The sequence below is a fragment of the Convolutriloba macropyga genome, chromosome 2, assembly GCF_964194025.1.
Source record: "Convolutriloba macropyga chromosome 2, txConMacr16.3, whole genome shotgun sequence".
NCBI classification, from domain to species: Eukaryota; Metazoa; Xenacoelomorpha; order Acoela; family Convolutidae; genus Convolutriloba; species Convolutriloba macropyga.
In genome coordinates, this window is record NC_134469.1 from 40,555,221 (window position 1) to 40,579,001 (window position 23,781).

Genomic DNA, 23,781 nt, shown 5'->3' on the forward strand with positions numbered 1-23,781 from the left:
CGTAATTAATATTTGTAATTATTTGATTTATATCACCGCCTTTTCCGGTAGTCATATTATGGTAGTCACAAGTCTCGACCCTCCAAGATAGATTGTTTTGCTCAGTTAGTAGTTTGTTGAACGATATGTTGGTTTGTTAGTTTTTTTTATCTCTTCCTCATTTGGTAGACAATTAAGTGAAAAATGTAGATGAGCGGGGTCGGAACTTTATGTGCGAACGCACATTACAAAGCCTCCTTGTTATTTTTTTTAAAAACATCCTTGCTGGGGAGGATGAGGTCCTCGACCCGAGATAAGTTTTGGCCAGACGCCCAGAGGTGGGGGTTGAAAATTGAATAGCCGAAATGTGGCTATTGGGCAAATCAAACATACTTTGGCCACTATTGGCCCGACTTAACGAACTGAAATGAGGGTATTTACGAGATTGAACAGACAGATTAAAACATAAGAAGCGGCCAGATTGAACAGAACATTTGTCGAGTACTGCCAGACTGAACAGACTCACTAAACCGTTGGCCAGTCGTCGGTCCATTAGCACTTTAGTTTATAAAATGAGTTCCAGGGTCTTGTAAAGTTTCTAGATTATCTGAAAAATTTACCTCAAAACTCATAACATATTTAGAGCAATCCAACAGTGGCCAATAGCAGAAATTCTCAAATATTATTCAAATTTATAGAACCTCAATTTTATCATAGCAAAAATCATGCATGATCTTGAGAGATAAAAGCATAACAAGGATTCTTCAAAGCCTTGTAAGTTAAGGCGCTCGGGTTCCTCTGACGTACCACTAAAGTACCCGCATTGAAACAATGGAATTCAAAATCGATGATATAGCATTCTTTTTGATAAAATGTTGTCAAAAAATCCATTTTACAGCTGCAATCTGGGACCATTTTAACGATTTAAATCTTTTAAACTATATTTAATTCTACTAAAAAAATGGATTATAATCGTTTAAAAACCTTTGAAATGGATTATTATTGTGCTCTGAAAACTCCATTAAAAGCTATCAAATATTTTTAAATCTATTTTTATTATTGATACTCAACAGAAAATGAGCGTTCCCAATAGAAACTAGAAAAAGCGATGAAGACCGTTTGTATTAAGTTTAAACTAACATTTCATGATTTTAAAAGTTTTAAATTTTCATTCAGTTTGAGCCCATCCGCTCCGTGCATTACCTATGCCACAGCAAGTTTGTCGGCTCAGCAAGTGCCCATATGCAGAAAACGAAGAGCTGCATCTAATGTCATAAAATATTGCAAAACAAAGAACACATTTCAAATAAGGTGAAAAGGAAAAAATTTTTGAATAACAATAAATTATACCTGAATAGAAGATGTCATAAGATTGAATGTAATCATTCTTTACAAATGATTTTTGACTTAGAACAAGGTTTGATAGATGGTCTGATCTGAGAAAAATGTCTGGGAAATTTTCTGATCAGTGCGGTCTAAGGTCAAAAATAAACCTGGGTTGCGTTTAGATTTTTGCTCTTTTGTTTTTAACGTTTTTTACTTGTGTTTTTACGCCAGATTTTAGAGATTGTTATGGCGCTCATATAGGCCAACTTGGTTACTATAAACAGCAAATTCTCCGAAAAAATAGTGACTGAAGCAAGACGTTTACTTACTTTTGTCCAGGTTGCTTTTGGATATCTGCTCACCGAATTCTGTGAAAATTGGATGAGATCAATTGTCACACTGTACTACAATTGAAACTTCCAAATTAAACTAATCGATTTGCTCTTTCAATACAAGCTCGAAAACAGTTTTTTGCAATGGGCCTGGAAAAAAAAATAAATAAAATACAAGATATTGATCTTCAGCCAAATAAGTGAGAAAAATATGTTGAATTGAAATGAAAAACCTCAGAAAATTTAGAAATCAGTCGACAAAGTAACCTGTTTGAGTTAAATTTATGTTTTTCGGCGGTTGAAGCAGTTGTGTTTTTGGGCAGCTAACAATTTTTTCTCAATTCTGATCGGCTGAAATTTGATTGCATGAAAACATGACCAATCTTAACTAAATTTAGATCCATTTGTTTTAAAAAATGGCAGTCGTAGCTGCACGTTTTTTTCACTACCCCATCTATTGGCGCAAATTCATGTTAACCGAAAAATTTAATATTAAATCAATTTTACTAAGTATTTCGACCTGGGTAATTCAATTCGAAATCTGAACGGGAACATTTCGATTTTTATAAAGAAATTGCTTTTAGAATATCTTAACCCATCTTCAAAAGTTTTGAGCACATCCCTCTTTCTATTGGAACTCAGATTATTTTACGACCAGCAAGTTGAGAAAATGTTTTACAAAAATTTTGAAACCTTTCGATTGTTTTTTTTTCTAAGGAGAAAATGTGTCGAAAGGGAACCTAAAGTTTGTGGTTCTGCAACTACTTATTCCAACAAACTGAGATAAGAGAAAAACTAAACTAATCCCATTTTGAGGATTACAAAAACAACTGATTTTGACGTAGGCTTCATATCTATAATGTTGATGTTAGTGGAGTACATAATTATACTAGGTTACATGATAATTTACGCAATTTCATTTTACTCAATGCAATTTTACCCAATGCCGTTTTACCCAATGCCAAATTACTCAATGACTTTTGATCTTTTCGTTCAGTTATCCGAATACAAATTAGCAGTCGTTATTTAATGATGTTTTAAAAAAGTGTTGTAATATGTCGACAATGTAAAACCATGTTCGGTTGTAATATTTTCATATCAAGTCGCTATATAGTTGTTCTGGTAAATTTAACAATAATGTAGTTTAAAGTTGGCGTTGGGTAAAAATGCATTGGATAAAATGGAATTGGGTTAATGGTCCTGACACCCAAAACATATTTCAAACTAATTGATTAAACATCATCTGTAAGAGTAAATGTGAAACAGACAACTTTCCATAAGTTAGTTGCATACAAATCATCATACACAAACAAAATTGCTCTCCGTTTATTACAAAAAAATGAAGACAGATTTTTAAATTTCTGAAAATTTTTGGAGTTTAAATATCGGGTTCTTTTTTACCTGTAAAAATTTCTACACTTTACAGGAATCATGATCAAATTTTTTCTTTTTCTCGTCCTCCAAATTGAAAGAAAAGAAGTCCATCCAGAGTTTAAGAAAAATGGCTGTTGCATTATGTAATAGTTTATCCGTTCATTGAGTGGATGAGTCAATCAGTGCCACTTTTTTTATCTGGACTTAAGAACAAACTTTTCGTTTTTGGATAAGACAAGTCCTATGCTAAATGTCGACTTAGATTTTAATTTGTATTCTAATTTCCCCTCTTTTTAAGAAAAACCTAGAATATGTCCTACCTAATTTGCAGAGGCGCTGGCTCGACGTTATTCGCCACAACATTTTTATTCAAGCAACTTTTACAATTCGAACCTCAACACGGGTAATGAATAAAACTTTATACGTCCACTATTAAAAAAATCAACTTTTTCGTCATGACACATTTTGCTATGCTCTTATGTTCTCTTAAATAGTGGTAGTTGTTTACCAGAGAGCGTTTAAATTCAATGTAACGTATATTTTGCCAATTATGTGCATTACGTACATAAATGTTAATAAATTCCTAAACTGTCTCAAGAATCTCGATGTCCTCTCCGAAAAACCCATTTCAAAGCTAGTTGATGCGAGTTTTAGCATCCATCACAAACAAGACAGTACAGGCGGTAATTTTCAAGACATGGGTGGCTGATCATTCCTTGATGGGACGGACCACTTTTCACACTTATGTACAACCACTTTTGCTGTCAATATAACCCAATATGGTCTGAGACCAAGGTCTGGAAAACCTCAACTTTGGGGCTCTTTTTTCAGGATCCTTCACTGAATGAGTTCAGTAGCATTCCCGCATTACCTATGCCACAGCAGGTTTGTCGGCTCAGCAAGTGCTCATATGCAGAAAACGAAGAGCTGCATCTAATGTCATAAAATATTGCAAAACAAAGAACACATTTCAAATAAGGTGAAAAGGAAAAAATTTTTGAATAACAAAAAATTATACCTGAATAGAAGATGTCATAAGGTAGATTGAATGTAATCATTCTTTACAAATGATTTTGACTTAGAACAAGGTTTGATAGATGGTCTGATCTGAGAAAAAAGTCTGGAAAATTTTCTGATCAGTGCGGTCTAAGGTCAAAAATAAACCTGGGTTGCGTTTAGATTTTTGCTCTTTTGTTTTTAACGTTTTTTACTTGTGTTTTTGCGCCAGATTTTAGAGATTGTTATGGCGCTCATATAGGCCAACTTGGTTACTATAAACAGCAAATTCTCCGAAAAAATAGTGACTGAAGCAAGACGTTTACTTACTTTTGTCCAGGTTGCTTTTGGATATCTGCTCACCGAATTCTGTGAAAATTGGATGAGACCAATTGTCACACTGTACTACAATTGAAACTTCCAAATTAAACTAATCGATTTGCTCTTTCAATACAAGCTCGAAAACAGTTTTTTGCAATGGGCCTGGAAAAAAAAATTAAATAAAATACAAGATATTGATCTTCAGCCAAATAAGTGAGAAAAATATGTTGAATTGAAATGAAAAACCTCAGAAAATTTAGAAATCAGTCGACAAAGTAACCTGTTTGAGTTAAATTTATGTTTTTCGGCGGTTGAAGCAGTTGTGTTTTTGGGCAGCTAACAATTTTTTCTCAATTCTGATCGGCTAAAATTTGATTGCATGAAAACATGACCAATCTTAACTAAATTTAGATCCATTTGTTTTAAAAAATGGCAGTCGTAGCTGCACGTTTTTTCACTACCCCATCTATTGGCGCAAATTCATGTTAACCGAAAAATTTAACATTAAATCAATTTTACTAAGTATTTCGACCTGGGTAATTCAATTCGAAATCTGAACGGGAACATTTCGATTTTTATAAAGAAATTGCTTTTAGAATATCTTAACCCATCTTCAAAAGTTTTGAGCACATCCCTCTTTTTATTGGAACTCAGATTATTTTACGACCGGCAAGTTGAGAAAATGTTTTACAAAAATTTTGAAACCTTTCGATTGTTTTTTTTCTAAGGAGAAAATGTGTCGAAAGGGAACCTAAAGTTTGTGGTTCTGCAACTACTTATTCCAACAAACTGAGATAAGAGAAAAACCAAACTAATCCCATTTTGAGGATTACAAAAACAACTGATTTTGACGTAGGCTTCATATCTATAATGTTGATGTTAGTGGAGTACATAATTATACTAGGTTACATGATAATTTACGCAATTCCATTTTACTCAATGCAATTTTACCCAATGCCGTTTTACCCAATGCCAAATTACTCAATGACTTTTGATCTTTTCGTTCAGTTATCCGAATACAAATTAGCAGTCGTTATTTAATGATGTTTTAAAAAAGTGTTGTAATATGTCGACAATGTAAAACCATGTTCGGTTGTAATATTTTCATATCAAGTCGCTATATAGTTGTTCTGGTAAATTTAACAATAATGTAGTTTAAAGTTGGCGTTGGGTAAAAATGCATTGGATAAAATGGAATTGGGTTAATGGTCCTGACACCCAAAACACATTTCAAACTAATTGATTAAACATCATCTGTAAGAGTAAATGTGAAACAGACAACTTTCCATAAGTTAGTTGCATACAAATCATCATACACAAACAAAATTGCTCTCCGTTTATTACAAAAAAATGAAGACAGGTTTTTAAATTTCTGAAAACTTTTGGAGTTTAAATATCGGGTTCTTTTTTACCTGTAAAAATTTCTACACTTTACAGGAATCATGATCATATTTTTTCCTTTTCTCGTCCTCCAAATTGAAAGAAAAGAAGTCCATCCAGAGTTTAAGAAAAATGGCTGTTGCATTATGTAATATTTTATCCGTTCATTGAGTGGATGAGTCAATCAGTGCCACATTTTTTTTTATTTGGACTTAAGAACAAACTATTCGTTTTTGGATAAGACAAGTCCTATGCTAAATGTCGACTTAGATTTTAATTTGTATTCTAATTTCCCCTCTTTTTAAGAAAAACCTAGAAAATGTCCTACCCAATTTGCAGAGGCGCTGGCTCGACGGTATTCGCCACAACATTTTTATTCAAGCAACTTTTACAATTCGAACCTCAACACGGGTAATGAATAAAACTTTATACGTCCACTATTAAAAAAAATAAACTTTTTCGTCATGACACATTTTGCTATGCTCTTATGTTCTCTTAAATAGTGGTAGTTGTTTACCAGAGAGCGTTTAAATTCAATGTAACGTATATTTTGCCAATTATGTGCATTACGTACATAAATGTTAATAAATTCCTAAACTGTCTCAAGAATCTCGATGTCCTCTCCCAAAAACCCATTTCAAAGCTAGTTGATGCGAGTTTTAGCATCCATCACAAACAAGACAGTACAGGCGGTAATTTTCAAGACATGGGTGGCTGATCATTCCTTGATGGGACGGACCACTTTTCACACTTATGTACAACCACTTTTGCTGTCAAAATAACCCAATATGGTCTGAGACCAAGGTCTGGAAAACCTCAACTTTGGGGCTCTTTTTTCAGGATCCTTCACTGAATGAGTTCAGTAGCATTCCTGCCGGTTTCTGGTGGGCAGTGGTGACCATGTCCACAGTGGGCTACGGAGACATGATTCCACAGACAGTGATTGGCAAAATGGTGGGATCCGTGTGTGCACTAGTGGGGATCTTAACCCTCTCACTTCCTGTGCCCATCATTGTGTCCAATTTCACTTACTACTACCAGGGAGAAGGTACTTCCCAGACCACTAGCGGGAGTGGAGATGCTGACTTCGGAAACATAGCTGACACTATTCAGAGATACTCAATGATGGGACCAACTGCCGCAAGCAGGGCAAAAAAGACATCCACTGTCAGCATGCGATCCCTGCAAACTCTCTGATGAGCCCAAGTTGACTCAATTGATCCAGTTTCAATGGATACGTACAGTAGTACTCCATGGTGCAATATTTACCCAATATTATTGATAATCAAATGAGAGCTAGAAATACTGAATCAATATTTTTTCAGCATGGATGCGCTGATGTCACTTGAAGCAAAATAAATTATTTATTTTTGATTTTGAGAGGCTCAGGAACAGTTGTATCAGACTGATGCGGACACATCAGATTGCATCTGAACAGGTTTCAACTGTAATTTGATGAAGCTTATACAAGACGCTGCTAATGCATTATACGCAGTTGCCAGCGTTGATTTCTAAAGACATCGGATTATACTTAGCAAAAATGGTTTTGATTACATTTTAATTGCGTTTATCTCATATCACTAGACTTTCCTCTACAGGATTGAAGAGACTATTCTCAATTTTTTTATGGTAACAATTTCTGAATTAAGGAAAATCACTTTTGAAACGCTCGCTCTCCCATATATTAAGATTGCGGCACAAATTTTGAAACCAATTCAAGTTGAATACAACTCATCGGCTGGCCAGAGCAGTATTGCTAATTGAATAATTGCCGCCGCAATTACCAATGCTACAGAGCCTTCATAATTATTTAACCGTCGACTTTGTGTATACTTTAGACTTAGTCTGAACTGACGGGAATAATACGCTGCGCTGCGTGAAATGTGCTGAGTGAAAGAATACAATATTCATGGACAATACTGTTGTGCATTATTTAATACACTATTTAATAGGCTATGGCGGCTGATTCACTGCCGCTGTTGATATGCATACTTAGTGAAGGATACTGAAACTCTTCCAAGCAGCAAGTTTGAAAAGAATATATGGAGAAAGACAAAAAAAGTCGGCTCCACGACTGACATAGGATAAAAATTCGGAAATAGTCGTAGGCCTCGTGGTTTGATAGTCCTGTTAATTCAAGTTTAAATACGTACAAGCCTAGAGCTTGCTGTGAAGTAAATCAGTTCTTCAGATCAACAAGCGCGATTCAAGCCGCTTCTCTTCAACAATACTTTTCTCTCTCTATCTCTCTCTGCTCTAAGAGCAGAAACACTTCTCCTCCGCTGAACGGTAAACACTGCAGCAATTGTAAGTCTGCCAATTTTATAGCAAAATAAACTTAGAGTAATATTTACATCCAGCAGTAAGATGGATTTAATTACTTGGTTAAGATTAGATACCCCACCATATTTTTAACGTAGAATTTACCCCCAATTGTGCTCTATCATTTCTATCTGTTTCCTAATTAATCTTTGTATCTAATCACTTTTATTTCTAGCAGATCACACAAAGGTTTGGCAATTGGAAAAGAACATTTTGAGTATATAGTGAGCCATATTCGGGCACTTAATTAAGTTCGCTGAAATAAAATCGGTTTAACTCTAGTGTGGTAATTAAGATCAAGCGTATAAAATCCTTACCACATCAGAGTTAAAACCAGCTACATTTTATCACAAATTTTTAAAAGGATCTCAACAGCAAAAGATATGTTACAGCGATACTCTGGAAACCTCTCGGTTATGTTAGGCAATGCAACAAACTCTCAGCAGAACAAATCAATTGAAGTGTATTAAAATCGGCTGTTTAAAGAATGCTGAATCAAGTGCATAACAGAACAATGACCACAGTTGTCGAGACAATTTAAAAAGAAGTATTTTGAAATTTTTTGCGGCAAATATCAATAGCAAAAAACTGAATTTTCTTTAAAAATTAGTTATTTTTTGTAGATATTTACGGACACAAAATATTTTTCAGGATCACGAGTACTCTTCTACGTAATTGTTTTTTGAAAAATCAAAACAAGAAATCATAAGAGCGAAGGAAAAGCAAATTGATATCCAATGACACTAAAGGAAAACGCCCTAATAAGAAAAACGTCCTGAATTCAGTCGTCAAGTAGCCTTATTTTTAATAATGCTGACAATCTCTCTCAATTTTGAACGTTTTCAAAAACTGCATGTCATTGTGTACTTCTACAAACAAGTGTAAATAAAAAAAAGTTTTATAGCATTTACAAAAAAATTACCAGAGAAATTTATGTTCAACCTATAACTGTACTACAAATAAATTAATCTCTTTGAATATATGGCAATAAACCTAAGCTCTCTCATACCAATTTTTTTAGTCGGCTGGGAAAACCAAGGAACCGATGTCTTGATGAAAATCAGGAAACAAAAATTATTTCAGATGACACGACATTGAGCTACGAAAAATTCATTTTTATCAGTTCATAAAGACCAGGTTTTTCCAAAAAAGTCTCCCAAAATATTGAAATTCTCAGTCTCGATATGCAGGCGACGAGTATCAAGACAGGTGACTCTAAAAATAACATGGTGTAAGAATAGTTCGGAAAACAAGTTTAAAAGTCACATGCACGGAACTGATGTTGGCTGTTTGATCGTTTTTCTTCAGCATTGACAAAAAATATTGAAACAAAGAAATACAGATTTGTTCCTAAAACACAATGTTGGTGTTTGAAACATAGTCATTAAATGTTAAGGTCCAAAACAAATTATAAAAATTAATAGGAAAAATTAATCTGCCTGAACCTAAATACTGTCACTTTCAATTTTACAAAAAAAAACCCTTACACACCTCCTTTTAGAAAAGAAGCCCATCTTCAAGAGTGTTACGCAAAGTTATTAATCGAGCGAGTTTTTAAAAACAATTTGATAACTTTTCTTCTAATTTATTTTTATTAGTGTCTCTTAGTATAAACTTTTTTAAAACGGGTTTTCAGCAGTAGTTCACCCGAAGCAAAGTTTTGTTTGATCTCAAAGTAGGTCCGTTCAGAGGTTTTAGTCTTCTATGCCACAAAAATTTGACGATACATGAATTCATTATACTGCTAAAGAATCGGTAGACAAATATTCAGTTTTTTGTGTTGCGAAAACTTCTATTAAAAAATTAATCAAAACTTCTCTGTGTTTAGAACATTTCCTTTTGGTCAAACAAAATACACTTCGTTTTTTAAGTTACCACAGCAAACATCAGTTTATATAAATAATGTCTACTTAACAAACAGAATGATTTAATCAGACAATTTTTCACTGACTATATCAAAATTTCTAATTTTAGTTAGATTTCAGTTAGAGATAAGGGAACGATCGAGGGAGCAAAAGTTAGTACTGTTAGACAACCGATTTTTTCCCTATTCACTGCATTTACAGATTGGAAATGCCAAAATAAGTTTAGCTCAACTTCGTTTAGCGCCCGTTTTTAATGACTGGGATGTAGACTTTCGGAGCAATTGAATTTTGGATACAAGAAATTTATACGGTTTTAGATGAACATCAGTCAGTTAGTATATTTCAATTGGCTGAATTTAATCTCAAATTACTGAGCTTATCAAAAGATGTAATATAGATTGCTTGTCCTAACAAGTATTCTGATTTCACCTGGATTAGCTGGTTGTTTAGATAAGGGAATTTTTTAATTATAATAATAATTTTGGTTCTTGCGTAGTCGCAGCGGAACAGCATTAGGCCTACAGTAGAGTGTTCTCAGCTGCCCTTTTTCTTATTCTTATTATTCCCCACATTTCAGACTATTCTTTCTCACTTGGCTAGGCTCCCTTATATCACTCGACTAGGTTCCCTTAGTTTTGTTTCATTAATTCACGTAAAACAAATCCGGTCATGTTAGCTGTTCCTGACTGCTGAATCCGGTAAACTTTATGATAGGGCTTTTTCTATAATTGGGCACAAAAATTCTGGTCACGTTCCAATCATTCCTTTTGTTTTATTTTGAGATATTTCTCAGCTTGGCGTTTCCCCCGTATATTTTTTTGCTACTATTGTTGAGTTTTTCCAGACTTTGCCCTATCATCAGACTAATTTCACCACTGCACTATCATCAGATTCAAAATGGAGATCCCGTTAATAGGTCAAATCTGTTGCATTGTTGTTGCTATACATGGGGTAGCTATACTTTCGGCCTAATGATTCATTTGGCCCTACTCTAGTCATTAAACATTGCATATCTCATGATGTCTCATAAGATTTTTTACTTAATTGTATAAGTTAATGCTTTAATCTTGTAAGATATTACATGACTAAATAGTCGAGAAAAAAGTCTTTGAGCGTCATTTGTGATTTGTTTTTAAAGCAGTAGCTATTTAGTTAATTAAGATTTTAAGGAATTATAATATTATGACTCGGAGCAGTTGGAGTTTGCGTGAAAACTGAGTTGTCCGTTGAGGAGCTGCATTTTGTTCTCAGTAGAAGTGTCCACTGCTGTATTGTTGACCTGAATCGAGTCTCTCTCACTCTCATCGTCCTCTGAAAGAGCCACTTTCTCCAATCTGCTGTTGTGCATTCCGTAAGAGAAGTAGATCAGAAAACCTAAACAACATCCATCAATATCTGTTGCAAGGAAAATGTTCACAGATAAAAAATTCAGCCTGAAATCTCATCTTAATAAGGTAATGGGGCAATTAAGTATGATCAATCGATGGTCTTCTAAGAAATTTCTATGAATCATAGACGGGATTTGCTTTTTTGAAAAACTTACTGTAAACCTGGGACTATTGTTTTTAGATGAAAAAGTCCTTTTTATGTGCAATTGATAATATTTCTGTAACAAGGAGGCTCGGTAATGTGCGTTTGCACATGATGTTCCGACCAGGCCCATCCACGTTTTGCTTTATTAGTCTACCAAATGAGAAAGAGAAAGAAAAAGTTCAAAAATTATCAAATCTTTCAGCAAACAATAAAAGCTGGATTAGAGAGCTGATGAGACTTGCCATCAATGAGAGTACTGGACGAAAATTACTCAAACAAAATACTAGCAAACATTAATTACGACCAAAATTCGATGAATATATTTAACAAAATAACAAAATGAAGAACGGATCCGATAAAACTCGAACAAAACAAATCAACTTGTACTTCACTAGATGTCCATTGGATAAGATATAAGACGTCTCAATAATGCGACTCGCTGACAGTCCAAAAATAAAGAGCAAAAAGGACAAAATTCAAAAATACAATTCTCTTTCTTTGAAAACAACCCATTTCAAAGTGATTGAAACGAAACCACTTCATATCACCTCGGCTCATTAGGAAGGCTAACTTACACTTGAAGCAATTGAGACTTGTCGCTATCCTTGATATCTTGGGCGACTACAAAACTAACAGCGCCAATTGGGCCAACCCATTAGTGTGAAAATGTGGAAAGGAAACAAAAAACTCAGAATGAGCGAATATAGAGAAATCACACGTTTTTTAAATAAAAAGTCGTTGTACCAAACCCGAGAAACCCTTGGTTTAAAATAAAAATAAAACAAAGACTGGATCTTGGTTTACTGGAAAGAGGATTCAACCTATCGCTACAGAGACGAAGCTAAATTTGAAAGAAATAATATAACATTGACAAAGCTCAAAAATCAACTGTTTCTTTTTAAGGAAATATTTTCAAAAGTTCCAACAAACCACAAGCTATGAACTTTAAACAAAAAGAGATAAATTTGCAACGGCTCAAGAATCGAGTTTTGCGTGTTATTATTGAAGCCAAATCATAGGACGACAAAAACTCCCAAATACGGATAAACTAGAAATATCAAAATCAATATATTGAAGCCCCAGTGTTGAAGCCATTATATCTATAATACATTAAAAAACCATTAAAAATATTCAACTGACGAAAACAATTTAATAATTTGCTTTTTTCCCTTTTATTTTCAACTGTGTCTTCTAGGTAAAGCGTCTTTGTGAAGAAGACAACAAAATGAACCACAAATACTCACCAGTATCGAAAACTCACAAAATTCTTAAGAAAACGCATTTTTAAGCTCTATAGACATGTGCCAAAAGATAACCAACAGCAGAAATATTGATTAGATTAACAGAAATTTTATAAGACTTAGTTTCTTTGACTATTTGACGACAAAGATAACAACAATGGGAATAATAAAAAAATTTTCTTTAAAGAAAAAATTGAAAGTCTTTAAAACCGTTAACTGTAGACTGAAATCAAGAAACAGATTCAGTTAAAAAAATGTGGAAGAGTTCAAGGGCTTCGATTGTCACTAAAATACCGAACGATAACGAAAAAAAAACAACATTCAGAGGCGAAAACAAAAAAAAATCCTAATGAATTTTGTGAGAGCACGGATGCGCAGCCGTTAAAACTGTAGGCTATTAACTAAAGTCTTTGAAAAGGTTCTTTTCCGGATTTCTTCAATATCAGTTGGAACTGTTTTTAGTGTGATAAGTTGAGAACAAAAACAAATAACAACCCCAGATACAGGAAAATATGCAAAAACTGGTAAATACAAAATTATTTTCTTTAAAAAATTAGTTGAGTCATTGAAACTATTAGCTCTAATCCAAAATCAAAAAATAAATTCAAGTTAACGTCTATAGAAGCAATTAGGGCTTTTGATTGACCGGGATATGCCGTATGAAAACGAAAAGAACTACAATTACAGGCAAAGACACAAATCCGGGAAGTTTTGAGAGAACGGCTTCACAGTCGTTAAAACTTTCAGCAATTCGCGGAAGTCATTAGAAATGTTTTTTGCGCAATTTTCCAATGCCAATTGGAGCTATAATTAATATGAATAGTTAAAAAGGGAATAATAAACAACACTAAAATACAGGAAAACACTCAAAAATTCACAAAACTTTTATTAAATTTCGTAATAAAGCCAAAATAATATTACTTGAAAATAAAATCAAAGTAAAGAGTATTTTTTTCTAAGTTTGGAATAAATTTTTCCCTGTATATAATGAGAGTGAGCTGCATGTGGACAGAAGTAATATTAAAATTTAACAAACTTCACTAACATTCTCTTAAAACAAATACAATCAAAGTCATAAGAGGCAATAGATAATAACTGAAGGAATTCTATAGGCTAACCTGCAGTTTTTTGAGAATTGTTTTGAAACTTAAATTAAAAAACGTAGTCATGCCCTAGCAAAAAGTTTCACAAATGAATCCAAAACAAAAGGAAATTATCTATAATTTACGAAAAAACATTTTCAAAGCCATAAAAACTATGAGCTTATCTCTGAAGACAAACTGTATTTTCATATAGCCTTATTTTGTTGTAAATGGGATTGATAGTCATGGATTGGACCACGATTAGAAATAACTCATGTCAGTAATCAACAAAACAAATAAAACTGCGAAAAAAGTTCTGAAAAAGACCGCATCCTAATATAATCCGAAAAATTATTGATTAGAATCCATGATGAGTTAACCACTAGCCGTGATTTTTCTCAGCGTTCAACAAAAACCAGTCATTATTCCATATTTTTGCAAAATATATCATTTATTAAATGAAATATTCCTATAAACCATAAACAAATCATGCTCTTTTTATAATTTTTAGATTTATTTTTCAAAAAACCGGCAAAAATTCAATTCCAGAAAACTCCTACAGGAAGTGGATATACAACTATCTGTGAAGGAGTTGTCAAAGATTGTGGAGGCAGATTTTAGGTCGCTACTTCCTGCAAATTTAACTGAAGTGGAAAACAAAATCTTATTCGCAGCCTTTTTCCAGTTAAAAAAGTATAAAGTATAAAGTATCGAAAAAAATTAGCTGAAATATTAACAAAAAGCTCTATTAACTCAAGTTGGCAAACTTTCTTTTTCCTTAGCCGTAAAATCAATATCATTGTTTTTGAAAATTTTAACAATTTTCAGCAAAATTAACGAAAATTTGGTCAAAAAATACGGAAAATGTGAACAAAAACAACGGGAATTCATTCTATTTTTCTCAAAAATTTCAACCTCGATGACTCCCCATAAAATAGGATAATCAAAAAAAATAATCCATATTCTTCGCTGGACCAGCTTTCTAATGATACCAGTCACAACTCTCTACGATGAATAAATGGATCGGCCAATCAAAGCTCAATGTTGATAGGTCCGATTGGCATCCTAACCAGTTCTAATTTTAAAGTCTATCTTTTTCACTTGAATCATTATGGTCGTTTTGACTTTTAAAATGGTTTGATTATTAAATGAACAATGGCTTATTAAACATTGCCATTATTATTTTCTTATTTTGGTCCACTTGTAGCTTAGTGTCGGCAAAAGAAATGATTTTTTCTTCCTCTTCTTTCTATTGAATTCATTTTTAATTTTTTTATGTGGTTTTACGAGATAAGTTATGGCTCTCTGGCTTTGATACAACTAGATTTCACAATTTGTTTGATTTTAGTCAATGTCGCATTTTTCACGTTTTCTCTCATTTTGTCTTGTTACCACATTCTTCACAGCTCACAAATTACATTATTGGCTTTCAAAACAAAGCACAATAGAACCCTAATATAATCCAAAAAATTATTGATTAGAATCGATGATGAGTTAACAACTAGCCGTGATTTTTCTCAGCGTTCAACAAAAACTAGTCATTACTCCATATTATTGCAAAATATATCATTTATTAAATGAAATATTTCTATAAACCATAAACAAATCATGCTCTTTATATAATTTTTAGATTTATTTTTCAAAAAACTGGCAATAACTCAATTACAGAAAACTCCTACAGGAAGCGGATGTACAACTATCTTTGAAAGAGTTTTCAAAGATTGTGGAAGCAGATTTTAGGTCGCTACTTCCTGCAAATTTAAACGAAGTGGGAAACAAAATCTTATTCGCAGCCTATTTTGAGTTAAAAAAGTATAAATTTCGAAAAAAAAAATAGCAGAAATATTAACAGAGAGCTCTAATAAAACAAGTTGGCGAGCCTTCTCTTTCCTTAACCGTAAAATCAATATCATTGTTTTTGAAAATTTTAACAATTTTCAGCAAAATTAACGAAAATTTGTTCAAAAAAACTGAAAATGTGAATAAAAACAACGGGAATTCACTCCACTTTTCTCAAATGTTTAAACCTCGTTGACCCCTCATAACAAAAGAAAATCAAAAAAAATTAATTCCATATTCTACGCTGGACAAGCTTTCTAATGATACCAGTCACAACTCTCTACGATGAATATATCGATCGGCCAATCAAAGCTCAATGTTGATAGTTCCGATTGGCATCCTAACCAGTTCTAAATTTAAAGTGTATCTTTTTCACTTGAAACATTATGGTCATTTTAACTTTTAATATTGTTTGATTATTAAATAAACAATGGCTTATTAAACATTGCCACTATTATTTTCTCATTTTGGTCCAGTTGTAGCTTAGTGTCGGCAAAAAAAATGATTTTTTCCTCTTCTTTCTATTGAATTCATTTTTAATTTCTTTCTTTGGTTTTACGCGTTAAGTTATCGCTTTCTGGCTTTGATACAACTAGATTTCACAATTTTTTTGATTTTTAGTCATTGGCGCATTTTTCACGTTTTCTCTCATTTTGTCTTGTTACCACATTCTTCGCAGCTCACAAATTACATTATTTGCCTTCAAAACAAAGCATACTAGAACACATAAACACATGGTTGAAAACAATTGGTTTCAAAAACAAAAAAAAAACTTTTTTTAAATTCGCATATTTGTTCTTTTTTGTCTGTTTATATCGTAGACTCGTTTATTACAGGACCCATTTTACATTTTTTGTTGAAATAGGGTATAGGAGTGCAAAATCTAATGTTTTAAAACACTTTCTATGTATTGACTGCCTTTCAAAATTACTGAAAATGTGAACAAAAACAGTCGAATGTTCACAAAATTTTTAACCTCGATAACTCCCTGTAAAAAACGAAAATCAAAAAAATCTTTTTACTTCCGTATTCTACGCTGGACGGGCTTTTCAATGATACACTTCACAATTCTCTACGATGAATATATCGATCGGCCAAAATTGTCTGAACAAAAAAAAACCCATTTGAGTAAATAGTTTCTCCCCCCACTTATGGGTCGGAACAATTAATAATGACTCTGAGTCAAAGACTCGTCGTCAGCATTGGTGGCATTTCAATTTCTATGAAATTTCGCTGATCCATTGATGAATTTATAAAATATTGCGTCGCTATTCGGCACCCAAAACACGAACACACGCAGTGTTGGCGCTTAAGAATTGCTAGAAACTTGAGAAATAATTTACCATGTAAATCGAATTAGAGATGATTCTTGTTTCGCAAAGTTCATCTTGTATAAAACCTAACTTTTCAATCATTTATTGCAAAAAAAGCATTTGGCCTTCGAAGGCCATCAGAGAAGTAAATATTCCGGCCCCTCTTGAGCGGGGAGGAACTATTTCTCAAATGGGTTTTTTTTGTTCAGACAATTTTGGCCGATCGATATTTTGACAGTAAAGAGTTGTGAGTGGTATCATAAAAAAACCCGTCCAGCGTAGAATATGGAAAAAAGATTTTTTGAATTTCGTTTTCTAGAGCGAGTTATCCGTGTTTGAATTTTTGTGAATATTAGACCGATTTGCGTCATTTTTGTTCACAAATTTTGGCATTTCTGCCTAAAATGTCGTCAATTTTACTAAAACATGTCAAGTTTGTTAAGAATAGTACTGCTGGCTTTATTTTTAAGGACAAAATGGTATTTTTGAACTTTTTGATATAATTTTTCTGACAAAAAATTTGGCTAAAACTTTCAAAATTAAGCCTTTTGCATCAAAAATTGCCCGAAATAAGCTTCTTTACATCCCTTTGAATAAATTTGCCGGAAGTACACACCCAAAAACATCTGACACAATCTCTTTAAACTGCAACGTGTGCTAGTCCTACTTCAACCTTCATTAAGAGTAGTCTAGAAATTAAATTTTGCGTTCTTCTCTAACTGTACTCTATGATTATCAAAAACGCAGTATTTTTAATCTTTAACAAACAAATTATCTAGATCTATAGCAATCGAAACAATTGAGTGCTCTCAATAGACAAACAGCAATTGCATGGCTGGTTTTAGTCCAATTTTGGACTGTTACAATCAAAAATAGTTCGTGTTGTCATCAGTCGGTCTTTTTTAAAAAAGATTTCAATCTTTTTTTGTTAGTTAAAGAACAGAACAAAAAAAAAATTTAATTCCAGATTCTACGCTGGACGAGCTTTCTAATGATACCAGTCTCAACTCTCTACGATGAATATATCGATCGGCCAATCAAAGCTCAATGTTGATAGTTCCGATTGGCATCCTAACCAGTTCTAAATTTAAAGTGTATCTTTCTAAGGTCGTTTTGACTTTTAAAATTGTTTGATTATTAAATAAACAATGGCTTATTAAACATTGCCACTATTATTTTCTCATTTTGGTCCACTTGTAGCTTAGTGTCGGCAAAAAACATGATTTTTTTCTTCCTCTTCTTTCTATTGAATTCATTTTTAAATTTTTTCTTTGGTTTTACGCGTTAAGTTATGGCTTTCTGGCTTTGATACAACTAGATTTCACAATTTTTTTGATTTTTATTCGTTGGCGCATTTTTCACGTTTTCTCTCATTTTGTTTTGTCACCACATTCTTCACAGCTCACAAATTACATTATTGGTTTTCAAAACAAAGCATAGTAGAACACATAAAAATCTTGGCATAGATAATGGTTTTAACGGTTTGGAAACCATTTTCTCGAAAAATTTTATTGAAATTTTTATATTGGTCTTTAATGTCTTTTTTAATTTGTCTATTTAGTCATACGAAGTTCCCTAGATACCGATTGCTCTCGCGGACCGTTTTTGAAGGAATAAAAGAGCCTATATTTTGATTTGAAAAAATAGTTGATGGCTTTAATGACTTTGAAAACAATTGGTTTCAAAAAAAAAACTTTTTTTAAATTTGCATGTTTGTTCTTTTTTGTCTGTTTATATCGTAGACTCGTTAATTACAGGACACATTTGCCATTTTTTGTTGAAATAGGGTATAGGAGTGCAAAATCTAATGTTTTAAAAACAATTTCTATGTATTGACTGCCTTCTGAAGTGATTTTTCGCGAAAAAATTATAATAGTTTTATTGTTGTCTGTATTTGACGTTCTTTTTTAGACGTAACACATATTCTGATTAACTACAAAGTATTACTCAATTTTGCCTTTTTAATCTTTTTTTGTCTATATGTTACCTATTCTCATTAATGATAGGTCGCAAACCACATATTTAGGGCTCGCAGAAGGCCCAATTGAACACATTTTGAGGGGCAAAATATGGCTTTACGGCTTCGACAGCGTTTTCTCGCCAGTTTTAATTGAATTTTTGTTTGTCTATTTTTGCTGTTTTCTTTGCAACCGCATAAAGAACTGAATAATGAAAGGTCTTAATGCCCCCCTATTGAGACGCATGTGTTAAAAAACATGTTGGATGTTTTCAATTGCTATCGAATGGTTTTCATTACTTTTAAATTAATTGTTTTAAAAATATAAGCCAATTTCTTATCTTTGCTGTTCTTTTTGTTTTTTTGTCTATCTGTTACCGATATTTATTATGTAACCTAAAGTTTTGGTAGTAATTAATGTTTGCTGTTATTGGTGTTTGATTTTGTTGTTCGTCTTGACTTGTTTTCTTAATAATGCTGATCTCATCAATCTAATGCGGTATTTTTCACTACACTGAGTTATTTGAGTTGGAGGCGATCTTTTTGTGTTTTTATATCTGTTCCTCATTTGGTTGAAATTTATGCCAAAAATGCGGATGAGCGGGGTCGGAACTTTACGTGCGGACGCACATTACCTAGCCTCCTTGTTTGTCTATAAAATTTCATGGAAGAATAATACTGTTTTTCTTCACATAATTACACTGCTCTTACACGGTGTACCCATATACAGCTAAGAAACGATCACATTGGATTTCGTGATCAAATATGAAGACCAATATATCTCTTCTGCGACAGGAATCTCTGTTTATTTTAGAGATTATATGTTTTAAATCGATGTATAGTGCTCTGATTCAGTGGCATAATTCATGATTTAATATAAATAGACAGTGACTAAAGCACACTATTAACAAACTTTATGCACTATAGAAAAGTTATATGCACGGCCCTTTAAGTTGTAAAACTTTCTGACATTCATGTAGGTTGTAACGAACAACTTTCTGATAATTTTCACTTCAACATATCAGATCTTGTACTGAAAAATATGAGAAGGTTGTTCCTAAAAATTACCATTCATGTCAAAGTTTTACAAACTCTAGGGTCGTACATAATATGGCTATAGTGGATTAAATTGTTACTAATTTATTAGTAAAACCCGAAGACCATGGAATTATTTTTTCTCTGGTTTTTAAAGACGCCTAAGACAAACGTGCATCTTATTGTTCCTTATATGTGCGTTATTATAAAGAAGCTTGTATTTATTGCTCATTTTGAAAATAGCTGATATAAGTTGATTGAAGTGTGTTTCAAAAAATTTCTACCTCAGTAGAAACTTTAATTTATATAATTTACTTTGAAGACAGTTTTTCTTAAAACCAATCAATTCGGGAAGTATTGCAAATCAGAAACAATAAATTGAATAAATTTAAAAGCTTAAATAAAAGATGTTATGTGCAGATAAAAATTACATGAACATCTTTACATTTTCAGCAGTTTACAGTCTTTACTTCAACAAAACACGTTTAACTGTCTTTTATGATCTTTGTAGAATATATAATTTTGCAAATCAATCAAATGACCAAGCTAGACAAAAATACTTATAAAGACATGAAAGCGCTTGATACAAACAACATTTTTGTTAATTAAATTGCGTTTTAAAGCAGCACAAGCTAGAAGTAATTATAGTTTACCAATGCAACTAATCAAACGCTAATTAACAATGAACAAAAGCAACTTCGACTAATCAACAAGATCTATTCAAAGCTAACAGACAAAAAGACGACCTCTTTGTTAAGAAACGGCAAAAAGTCTAAGTAGGGCTAATTACACTTACGGTCACGAAATCCGGGTAGCCTCAATAGCGACGACTCTTGGGTTTTGGTTCCTTGGGTTTATTCAAGGCACCCACGACAAGCATAGAGCGTTTCAAACCAAGTATAAATTGCGCCATTTTCGCACCCCCGGTTATTGCCCGCATAGTTATCCCAAATCCCATTGTCTGCATCGCACTCAAAAATATGCACTCCCATGATCTTAGCCAGAGCAAACAAGTCGATAGTTTGGATACCGCGTTCTTTCAGGCTCTGATTAAGATCTATACGCGGAAAGTAGTAACTGTCGTACCACTTCTTAAGGCAACTCTCCCGAGCTACCTCCAACGCGACAACGAGTGCTTCAGAATTATTGATTGACCCTGTAAGTCGTGTACTAATGCAGGCAAGGAAACAATTATAACGGTTAGTCGCGCAATCTTTCACGTCGATCAGTTCCTTCGGCAGATCTATTGAAGGAGCATCTCTGACATTAAAAGGAAGCTTCTCCTTAGGCTCCAAACCTAATGCCCCACAAATTGTTATCCGCTTCTTCTCACTTATTTGCACCATTCGCTTACCCTCGATAGTAACAAGACGTCGATAGGTGCATACAGTACAAAACGAAGTAAGAGAGCGACATATATCCCGCAACTTGTAAATGTCGTAACATTCAGCGGCAAAACTTTCTAATGCTTTTCCTGCACCTTTATGTTCAAGAATTACATAGTGAATATGTTTTAAAGTTTCCCATGCCGCTGAGGCAGAAACAACAGTTCTTCCGTTCTTTCGAAGAACGCCATAAGAAAAATGATAGCGTTTCGACTTACGAACGAAAGCGTTCCGGGATAAATTGTCGATACACGTATTAGGAATGGTCTTATTAAGATGGTATTCGAAAATTTGATTGTATTCAATTGGGTCCATGGATAAACGAAAAGGAACCAAATGAATAATGAAAAGAAAACAATGTTCAGATAAAAAGAAAAGAATAAAGTTTGGTATACAAAAAGTGAATCAAAAACGAGCTGCTTTAAAAGTGTGATATAAAGAATGGTAGCAAAGAAGAATGAATGAGAGCTAGTATCGAGTTTGATAAATTTGACTGAGAACTTAGAACATTTTTCACAAAATGCAGAATTAACCGAATTCACTCAGCACCCCCCATTTCCGAGGAAAGTGATCTATCGACATGAAAATCTGGGAGCAGATAGAAATGATGATTTCAATAGGACCTTATCAGGGCGTCTTTTTCGATATGAGAGTTTGAACCCGAGATATTAGCGCCCAAAGTGAGTTAGATCGAAGTAGGAGGAAGTCATACTTAGCGTCACTGTTATCTCTTAGAAATCACAGGACTTGCGACCCTAAGTACTCTAATTACAAATGAAACATAAAACAGGCTTAAATCGTCTTTCCCGGGTCCCTAACCCAGGAAAACTGGGAAAACCCTTAACTCATGAAACTTCTAAGCTATTCATTGAAAATTAACCAAAATCGGGATGAGAGCCCGAGGCAGTATGTTTTTCTGATAGGAGTAGGTTTTAAATCCGAGATTGGTGTCAATAAACGTTTTTTCCATGGAAAACCTGAGAACACGGAAGTTATTAAGTTTTAATAGTTATGTCGGCAAATTGTACTTTCTAAATAGCACATACAGTTTATATTGGATAGAAAAGTTAAATGAGGATAGTTTGCAGACTCTGTCTACACCATGCATTGCGCTACAGCGAAATTTGGAAAATAGCACAAGGAAACACTATGGCTCCTGAAACAACGAAAAAAATGTCCAATATTGTATGAACGAACGAATTTAGAATATTATGGACTAAAAGATGGAATTTATAGCCTAAGTCAACCCCCACTCCCTATGTCGACATAAATTTCGGATTACTCAGATTTCACAAATGAACTCTTCCATGGGTATTTTTAAGCATGCAGAAGATAACGAACAATGAAAAAAAAAGATTCTAAATTACCCACCCCATTTTGAAATGGACAGGCGAGATTTCAGGAGGGCATTCATGTCGAAATTAGGATCCAGGCGGAAATTCAGACTACTGTTCGAAATAATTTACGGGTTGACATTTTAACCAGTTTTAAAGATAGACAAAGGGAAACTAGAGATGTTTTTGTTTTGATAAAAGTATATAATTGACGTTTTGTCCAATGAGGAATGTGTCGCTATTTAATCCAACTAGAAAATCTCTGTTAGCAGAAAGATGATTATCATTTCTGAAACGGAATGGTTGGTACGTTGGAACGGAATACTTCGGAATAATCCGGAGAAGTTGGGAAAAGTTCTTAAACGTACGGGTTAAATTGCGACATGTGCAAATATTTCGTTGGTCTAAAAATCATTCAATCTTGCAAATGGTGATCGTAGCATGACGACCTTGATTATTTGTTTATTTTTGTGCTCTATCAGATTACTTTTGCTGAATTTGGTATATGGTAGGGGAGTATTTTCGAACATTGGTTTTTAATTGGTTCAAAAGTCAAGTGATTCGTTTCTTCAGTACAATAGGGAGGAGCATGTATTATGCAAAGCATTTGACGTTTGGTATTTAGTAGGCGGATTGGTATTTGCGTGAACGAATTTGCATAACTCGTGATATAGGTAGGAGTAGTGCAGCGTGACTTGTTTCGTTGACCAATGAGAGTTGAGTTAATCTTCGGAAGAGCGTTCCAGGGAGCGAAAGTAAAGAAATCAATGCAGCTAGCAATCAACCATCCCCCAAAAAGAGCGAGTAGTAGAACAAAGAGGTGTAATGACAATAGTTCACACAGGTAACGATTTCTAATGCCACGTGGCAGAAGGCGTTGCATCTAAGTTATTGAGAGTAGAAAGCGAAAACCGCGAGGAGAGAGAACGAAGAGAGAGGATACAGAACAGTTGGTTCTAGATAGAGAAGAAAAATTTAAAAGTAAGTTTGAGCTTGATTAATTTTTGTCAAGACCAGTGGGACTGTGAGACAATTTGCAATCAACAAATTTGACTTTTAGATTTTGTTAAGATGGAAACGCAGGTTTTGAGATAACTTTAAAAATAGGACTGAAATAGTTAGGAACACTTTTCAGAAACGGAAAATACTTTTCAGAAGCTGGGAAGT

The 23,781-nt window shown here is 33.6% G+C and overlaps 2 protein-coding genes across 7 annotated transcripts in view; one reads left to right on the forward strand and one right to left on the reverse strand.

The window, feature by feature from the left end:
* The window catches only part of LOC142335273 (shaker-related potassium channel tsha2-like), a 50,390-nt gene extending 43,308 nt beyond the window's left edge, over positions 1–7,082 (forward strand). For all 3 annotated transcript variants that reach the window (XM_075383699.1, XM_075383700.1, XM_075383698.1), the window contains one exon: positions 6,549–7,082. In XM_075383699.1, coding sequence (XP_075239814.1) covers positions 6,549–6,905 — 357 coding nt within the window. In that variant the 3' untranslated portion in view covers positions 6,906–7,082. The remainder of the gene's footprint in view (positions 1–6,548) is intronic.
* Positions 7,083–11,002: 3,920 nt separating this feature from the next.
* LOC142335274 (high affinity cationic amino acid transporter 1-like) overlaps positions 11,003–23,781 on the reverse strand; it is an 81,825-nt gene continuing 69,046 nt past the window's right edge. For all 4 annotated transcript variants that reach the window (XM_075383703.1, XM_075383702.1, XM_075383701.1 and 1 more), the window contains one exon: positions 11,003–11,269. In XM_075383703.1, coding sequence (XP_075239818.1) covers positions 11,076–11,269 — 194 coding nt within the window. In that variant the 3' untranslated portion in view covers positions 11,003–11,075. The remainder of the gene's footprint in view (positions 11,270–23,781) is intronic.